The 8,937-nt window shown below is 41.1% G+C and overlaps 1 protein-coding gene across 3 annotated transcripts in view; it reads right to left on the bottom strand.

Moving 5' to 3' along the window:
- Window positions 1–48: 48 nt before the first annotated feature.
- LOC124221453 (mucin-3A) overlaps window positions 49–8,937 on the bottom strand; it is a 66,144-nt gene continuing 57,255 nt past the window's right edge. For 2 of the 3 annotated variants that reach the window (XM_069136923.1, XM_069136924.1), the window contains 2 exons: window positions 2,643–4,812; window positions 49–1,867 (listed from right to left, as the gene is read on the bottom strand). In XM_069136923.1, coding sequence (XP_068993024.1) covers window positions 1,572–1,867; window positions 2,643–4,812 — 2,466 coding nt within the window. In that variant the 3' untranslated portion in view covers window positions 49–1,571. Of the gene's footprint in view, window positions 1,868–2,642; window positions 4,813–7,762; window positions 7,911–8,937 lie in introns of those variants that run through there. The other variant, XM_046631493.2, reaches the window with a different exon arrangement.

Below are 8,937 nucleotides of genomic sequence, written 5' to 3'. Positions count from 1 at the left end.
ATTACGTAAACATATATGTATACTGAAATTGGTGGTAGTTTATTCTTATCATACCACGTGATATACAAAACTATGTAATTAAATAACTTACATAAATTATTAAGATAATTAGACGTATAATATGAAAAATATGTTTGATTGTAAACCCATAACTCGTTACACATTGAATGTAAATTTTCAGAAACGTTTAATATTATGAAACAGCTGAAATTTGTATTATCCTTCGTTCGTGTACTTCAGGGAGACGAGCATACAAATTTGGTGAAATTGTGTACGATGCTTGCATTGAAATGAAAATATAATCTTCCTTGTGCAAAATAAGTTGGATATCGTAAGATTGAAAATGATCCTTAATCTGATTCTAGAGAATAATCGAAATATAATAAAATACTACACTCAACGTTGGAAAAGTGAAACTTAAGTTAATCGATGAAAATAGAGCCAATTAAAGGAATGTCTTCGTAATATATTTAAAAAAATTGCGAACCTCAAATTCAGACAAAGAACGCTCAGTCATTAATAATTGTGAAAAGAAATTCTACTATTATTATATTTTTTGAACGCCAATATCGCATTGTTTGTCCAATTTCGATAGATCGGATATAAGTTGCTGGAGATTAATGTATTTTTGAAATTCTAATCAGTTTGTCATAATAATCATTTGAGGTTTTATTCGATAATCTTATGCCTTGCTTCTAAACAAATTAGCGTTGCTCGGAATTTAATCAAGGTGATTTATAGCTTACAATTTATTCACAAGCAAGATGGACCCCGATCCACAGAAATTGGGCAAACAATACGATTTCGGCATCAAAAAATTCAAACAATATTACGATTCTCAAGGTTTTTTAAAATGAGAACAGATTTAGACAACTAACTTGAGTTTCGTACCGTCAAATTCAATACCGTCAAAATCAATACCGTTCAATAATTTTTCAATGCAACAAATTTTTTCATTGGAATGTGTGATCCATACATCCTCAATTCCATGGGTCATCAATTCACCAGAAAATATATCTCTAGCTTCTCAAAATTCCAATAAAAATTTATCAACAAAAGTATTCCAATTTAATTCAAAAATTTTTATACTGATAATAGTCGATCGGACATTTGAAGAAAAAATGTTATTAAATTTTATTACATGTGCACCACCAATCAATTTGGAATCTTACTGTATCCAGTCGCTTTGGTGAAAAATTGTTATCCACGAAATTCTACATAGGTATAATGATCATGAGGTGCTGAATGACGATGATCATCGAAATAAAATTAATCTCAGAAAACACGATACCCCAATGTTTTTTGATCGATTCAAAGAGTTGTGCTTTTCAAAAAACGATTACCCCTTGATAAAATCTACTTTTTGCCTCAATTCATCAATTGCAAGAACTGTGAAGTGAACGAAAATAAATACATAAATTCTTCCGTGAGCAATAAACGAAAAGAAATTAAAAAAAAATATAAATATATTTAAACAGATTAGGTGAACGAACGTTCAGGATTATTTACAGGTGCTCTATTCTCCAAATTGTAGCCCTGCGTCACGAGGGCGAATGCAAAAAGCAGTGATTTCACGGCACGGTAACCGGTACAAATCTTGTCCTGTCGCCCACTTTGGGCTGGAACCTTAAATTGACCTTGTCAGCAGACCCCTCCTCACCGACCTCTAAGAAGGTGTTCCAGTCGACGAGGAAATAAAGACCAGTTTTCCTCTGCATCGGTAAGACAGGATCCGGTGCCCTCGTACTTCCACCGAACGAGTCTGCCAAGTCGGCAATGTTCGATGCTCCAGAAGCTATCGAGAGGTCTGGTAAAGTCGGCGCAGTCGTTGAAGATGTGGTTTCTGCAGTGGGTGATGTTGTCGTTTCTACAAGTTTCGTCGATAAATTCTTTATTTAGTTCCATTCTCAAAAATCCCACAATTCGTGTGTGATTTTAGTCCTTCCGGTTGTTAGTGGTATTCAGAATTACGATTATAAACAAACAAAAAATTCTGACATGGTGTGGTTAGGTAAATTACGAAAGCTTCGTAACGGCGTGCCTCCAGAACACACTTATGTCGTTCACATACCGTCACGCGATACTTTTATGTCACTTCTCTTCACGTTCTTCATGCAACAGATCCCAAACACTACACCTCTGAATTCTCGACCTCCGTAATACCTCTTTTAAATGCGCAGCAGTTGACTTTCTAACACCGATAGAAAGCTGCGAGACCCTTTGAGGAAATCGCTAATTATTGGAAATCGTTAGTCGTTCAATGCGGAAGATATCCATAGTCAGATAACACATCGGCAGATGAACTATCTACCAAAACCCAATTTTAAACGAAGTGATAGACAGACCAAGAAGATGATTAGTAGAGGTCGCAATGCATTCGAGCGCAGTGTTAAAAACTGTAGCCAATCACGCAGAATAACAGCTTTTGCAGGCGGTAAGTGACAAGCTTGGATAGAGGAAGGTTTGGTTCCTATTTAGTGACAGAAATTTTAGTAACGAGTCGAACAATTAATCTCCGTCAAATTCTCTTAGTTTATTAGAGGCTTTCGTTAGCACGGTTCTGATCCTTGTTAACCCCTGAATAATTTTTCCAACCCAAAATTGCGAAGTTCCCAAAACGTATAGCATTAATTTCTGAATACCAGTTGACAACAGTGTCGCATTGTCCGCTCCGCCATCGGTCGCAGGTGTCGTCGCGTCCTCCTGTCTCTTGACCTCGTTCTTGATCCCCTCGTTGTAAATGTTCAGGATTTCCTCAAGGCTAAGCGGATCCGGACCGTTCTGCAGGGTCTTCGTCGTCTCCAAAAGATCCTTAGCAGCGACCTGAACTTCCTGCGAATTCGCTGAGCCCGACTGGACTTTCCTTACGGTATCCAACAGCTTGTTGATTTTCTCCTTCTGCTCCTGAGTATGACCCGGCGTTTCGTGGGGCTTGAAGACATGCAGTTTCGGCGTGCCGGGCAGGCTCGATGAATGTGAACTGACCGTCTCATTGTATTGATAAGACTTTTCCGACCTGGTGATCAGCCCGATGTTCTCTAAGATCTTCCTCATGTTGTCCGGCACAGCCTCTATCAGTGACGGCGGACTGGCCTCCGCGCTTTTCCTCGTCTTTACCGACTTGTGACCCCGAGTTTTCTGGTTGTCACCATCGCCCAAGCCAAATTTGGCCAAGAAATCTCGCATATCCTGGTCTTTCACGTTCATCGTTGGCAGTGGCCTGAAGTTAGAATAAGAGTTCAGGTTGACAATAACAGGAGTCGGCTTCTTCGTAGTAGTGGAAGGTGTCTCTGAGTTCTTGGAAGTCTGTAGGCCAAAGGTCTGAAGGAGAAGTCTCATATCAGGGGTGAGGTTTTGCGTTCCCTTCTTGTAGTCGTAGTTGGAACTTCCGAACGTATTCTGATTCAAAATTGACGGAGAATTTGTTCCCGGGACTTCCAGGCCGGATATTTGCTGAGGGACCAGATTATTCGAACCGGAAAATTGCACGGTACTTCCAACGTTCGGTTGCTGATCTGGATTACTCTCTGAAAGACCGATGGACGCGAGAAGATCCTTTATTTCTGACCTCATGGGGGGCATGGTAGGACTGACCTTGGGAACTCCAGCAGAATTAGCTACATATGTCGAGCTGAATTTCGTTTTTACCGGACTAGTCGTGCTAGTCGACATGGAATTAACGAACATTGGACTCATGTTCTCCATTTGGAAGCCATGTTTCTTCTCGCTATTCTGTCCTTGGATATTTATCGTCATTTCGGGCATTCTCGTCGTGGTACTGGAAGCTTCAGAAATCACACTTTCCAAAGATACTTTTTGAACGGGAAACTGGTACTCGGGATACTGTTTCACGGGTTCCACTGCGGCTGGAGGAGCATTGTAGTGCCATTGGTCTGAAGCCAGGACATGGTGACTGGTAGTTTCCGAAGACATTGTAGTGGACTCGGTACTCAGCTCCTGGCGAACTTCATCGGTGAATTTCGTCGTCGGGGGTTTCCTAGTGTTCACGGTAGTGCTATAGACGATCTCGAGTTTCGAATCCGTCGAAAGGGAGTCCTCGAACTGTTCCGGAGCCTGTCTATAGACAATGGAGTCGGTCGAATCAAAAGAGCTTCTTGGGGTGGTTTGTAAATTGTTCAAGTTGAAACTGAACCGTTCGGGCGATTCGACGTGAACGACTCTCGGTTTGCCGTCGTATATCGGTCTGAAGTTACTAACTGTTGAAAGTGTCTTGAAATCGATCGGGTCCAGCACTTCGGAATACGTATCTCTATGATTCTCGTAGGAGCCAGTGGACTCCTCGATTTCATCCTTCAGCTCAACAGGGTTGTCCGACGCCACGTGGTTGTCCAAGGGAGTGTCAAGCGCGAAGCTCGGCTCTCCCGATTTCTCTGTGTAGATTATTCCCCCTTCCATTTCACCCTCGTCATAACTCATCTCGTAGTTGGCCGAGTCACTTGTATCAGAAACCATTTGGACCATCGGCGGCTTCGTGTACAAATCCTTTAGGTTTTCCTGCGTGGCATTCGGACTGTACGGCAGCACGACCATCAGCGCTCTCTGGTACTCCATCCTCGCCTTGTCGATGCTCTCCTTATCCGCTTTCGAATCGATCACGTCCTTCGACGTTATGTTGAACAAGATATCGACTATTTCCGACCGTGAAAGCCGCGGTAGTCTGGGATCCTCGCGAATCATTCGCTCCACTTCGTCGATCGTTCGATTGATCGACGTCTCAATCTGCGTACGTGATGGTAGCTCATCTTGGCAGTGGCCCAGGCCAATAATGACCAACAGGCAGAGCGGGATAATCTAAAACAATTGTGATTATAGTTGTATTGCACGCTGAGGCTCGAAAATTCACTCGCGACCTTGCATCGGAATGCTTGACCTTTGATTGCTAAGAAATCGATACACACGGCTACTACAAAAAATGAAATTATTTTGCACAGACACTTTACCGTTAGAAATGATTGTAAGTTTTCTATATTTGCCAAATTTTTAAATACGCTCAAGGTGGTGCGACAAATCAACTCGTTTTGGCAAATATGATGAATTCTAGATATAATCTCGCATCTTATTGGTATTGATTACTTTATTGTGTGTTTAACACCATTAATACCAAATAAATCCTCCCCAAGAGGCATTAATTTTATTTTGCGTTGAAATTACATTTTAAATATCGGAATAAATAATCGTGATGATTATATATGCTCCCTTTCAATAATTGAATCACTGCTCAATTTTAGTTATCCCTACTTGAACATTGATCACAAGAGTCAGCAAAACATTTACGTGATCATGACAAAACAGCGCGGCAGCGATGTTGAATTTGTGACAATTATTTCAACACATTTCGTTCGCCAAACCCCAATGTTACGAGCATGTTTTGGATGTTTACGAATTTTCTTACTGAGCTTCTAGAGCACTAAAAAATTCAGCAGTCACCACATATTCTTGCCTGCACATGAGCAACCCAATAGACGCCAAATTAGTAGGCTTGGAATTACGGCCAAGTTTCACAAATGCTCGTCATCTTCGATAAATGCGCCGAATTTGTAGTGAACCGGTTGAGATCATTACTCGGAAAAACATCTGTCTGCAAACGTAACCGAGACGGTATAAGTTATTTGTCCGGATTATTAGTGAACTGAAACATACAAATCTTGGATCCGTCAACCAGTTATCGACACAAACGAAATGTTTTAGAATAATCTGTTTGGAATAAGAAGAAGAGAGCTGAAGTTTTGATAAATTTCCTTGCTTTTCACGGGTATTTTATTTATTTATTTTTTTTTCTTCCCAATATCACTGTCACGTTTAAATTATATTTTCGTGTCGCTAAGAAAGACATTTTAGCGGCTTCTACCTCCCAACTAACTGTATCGAAAGTTTGTTTAGTCCAGATACGGCTGCTGGGTTCTAACTGAACCGTTGTACAATATTCCTAATTGTAAATGAGTATAATTCTACAGACAGTCATCGGATTCTGCTGTGTCCTAGAATTTTTTCTGATATCAGTGTCAGAATTGGGACGTAGGTATAACCACGATTCGTAATTACCGTGCAACTGTGAACTGACCCAGAACTCGAAGTGCATCGGTATGGCTAAGTTTCAATGCTTCTGATGAGAAGCAGAATCTGCAGAAGAAACAATACGAGCGATCGGAGCAATGAACAAAAAACTATGCAAATTCATGCGACCCAATTTCGACGTCATTTCTTCCTTGATCGTGCTAACAGAAAACAGTTAGAAAATTTTTATTCAACCGTGATGAATATTATAATTTTGACACAGATGAGCTGCCGCGACGCCGATCCTTACGTAAACATTGCAAAGCTTCTGCTAACCGCGATTTCGGATTTGGCAGCAATACGTGAAACTGCACGAATCGGTAGAGATATTGAGTAACCATGTTATTCTCTGAATGGTATCGATTTTTCTTCAATAGAACAGCGAGTTGACGTAGAATAGAAAAAAAAAGAAAGAAGAAAAGGATTTAAAGAACTCTGTAAAAACCCGGTCTAATCGAGGTCTACGTCCTTCGCGGTGAAAGGTGTTTCACCTGGGTACCAAACGACGGATAATATGTAACCCGACCAAACACCGGATAATTTCATGTTCCTTCGCGGTCTGAGCTGCAGGGGGATGTCAACCTGTGGAAGTACCAACGAATCTTTGAAGGCACTTTTAAACGCCGAAGGTGCAGGTGAGTAGAGAAATTGGAAATGCAGAAAACGTCTTGATTAACCCAAATTTGCGACCTTGTCGAGGACGCGGTGCGGTTTGGCTAGGTGTGCTCAGATATGAGAAAACTCGGGTTATGCTCGCGGTGAGCGTTTCAATATTCATAAGCTGTCGTTGCAACAGATCCTTGACTGAGTTGACCGATTGCAAAGGCGCCCGCAACCTATGATCGGCAATTACATGCCGAAGGTATTTGCACGGCATCATTTATACTTTTCATGTTTTATCCCGACCTCATCTGACTGGCTCCTCACGCGATGCTCTGCATGATCGTGCGAATACTAAAAGGGAAAATTTTCAGGCTCTTTCAGGGTTTGCGAGAAAAAGAATAATATCGTAACCCTATCAATTTCGATGACAAAAATGAAAGTAACTTTCAGTTGCGTAGACGCAGAGCTCAAAGCACCTGTCGCTTTTACAAAATATGCACTGGATAATTCTCGATCCGTAATTACATCGATCCATTTCGTTGCGAAATCTATAATCAGTTCCGAGCGAAAGGATAAGCCGGGAAAAACCCAGCTCGATCTATGATCCGTTCATAATAAATTATAGCTACGTAGTCTAGTATATTCGCGTGGAAGTAGCTAACCTTGTTGAATGACCTGGATTATCACACACTCAATTTTTTTTTTTTTTTTGTTAGTATTTTTTCTCTGCAGCAAGTCTTCATATTCGTTACGTAGACCCCGCGCGAATAAAGTGAAATAAACTACAAAAAAGGTATTGAGGAGATTTATAGAACTTGTTTCACATAAATTCAAAATTTGAATAAACTAAACACAATTTCTCAAACTACAATTTTGAACAAAGTGCGTGCGCTACTAACAGGTAGAGCGAACTTGGACGATAGGCATGAAGCTGGAAGTGAAAGTAGCGGAAAAAATGAAGAAATGAAACGAAAATTACTTTGACAAAGTCGGAACATTTTCTAACAAAATTGACAAGGATTGAACCGGGTGTCTGTCACTTTTAGTTACAAAGCATTGACTGAAGTCCGGTGCAAAGACTCACCATGTTGACGTCCAAACGGTCCGAGTCACAGTCTAGCACTGACTGAGCCAGTGAGGCCTACTTTCCAACTCTCTCCCTATCTTCCATACTGGATTCTCTTTCGTCGCGCCGCAGTCGATCACTGCTCTTAGACGATTTATGACGACATTATACTGCAGCCATGTAGGAATTATAAGTGAAGACGTACGCCATCAGAGTTTGAACTTTCCTTGCCGATGGTGTATTCTGCGTTATGAGCAAACAACGTGTGAGTGCTACGCGTGGTACGCAATCTGAGATCTGCAACGCGATGGAGGAACGTAAGCGAGTAAGTAGAAAATACGGTACAGCGATGATCAATTTCGAGATAAATTCTCGAGAACGGACGAGTGAAACTTTTCCTTGATTAAACAAACGCAGAATTTCCATCAACCCTACATTTCATTTCACATGAAATCCTTTTACTGCGGAGAAACGGCATTCCAATCGATTTACAGTTCTGCGCTTCTGGATCAAGCATTGATTAGGACGCGCTTTTTACAGCTCAGCACGGCGTGTCTTTCACGTCTCTGATCTCATACTATTCGTTCCATCGATTTAATCGATCCGTGGACGTTTAATTTTGACATGCGCTGATCTGCTTAATTACCTTGCGAATCGAGCGCGTCTTTCGTCGCGCAACAATCACGCTCGAAATTTTCCAGATCTTGTGTTCTAGTTGAAAAACGAGCTAGGTAAATCCCGGAAGGAAGAAAGCGACAGCTTCCTCTGTGTCAGTGCAGGGTCTGTGACTCGAGATTTCATAGATCTTGTAACTTGAGTTGCTTGTAATTTCCCACAGTTGACGATGCGTAATATAACAGTGTTTGACCTTCCCCTTCTCGCATCATGAGTACCGAGTTTGCCAATTTTGGACCGGTTCAACTCAAATGGGGCTCATTCGAACGGTACCTTCACGTACTCCGGTTTACAAAAATGCACTTCATTTCGAATAGGATATGCCTTTTAGTATTTCGGTACTTGTAATATCCATTTCTATGGAATTTTCCGAATTATACTGGAAATTCGCAAGTGTTGAATTACCGCTCATGTTTCTCAATGGTATACCATTTGAAAAAAGATATCAGGCACCACAGATCTTAGAGCTCGCGTCATGCGCATTCATTGATATTCTGTTGAAAGCATAAAATAATCCG

This window comes from Neodiprion pinetum, chromosome 6, assembly GCF_021155775.2.
Source record: "Neodiprion pinetum isolate iyNeoPine1 chromosome 6, iyNeoPine1.2, whole genome shotgun sequence".
NCBI classification, from domain to species: Eukaryota; Metazoa; Arthropoda; class Insecta; order Hymenoptera; family Diprionidae; genus Neodiprion; species Neodiprion pinetum.
The sequence above is the reverse complement of the archived record's forward strand: the minus strand, read 5'-3'. Positions and strand labels throughout refer to the sequence as shown.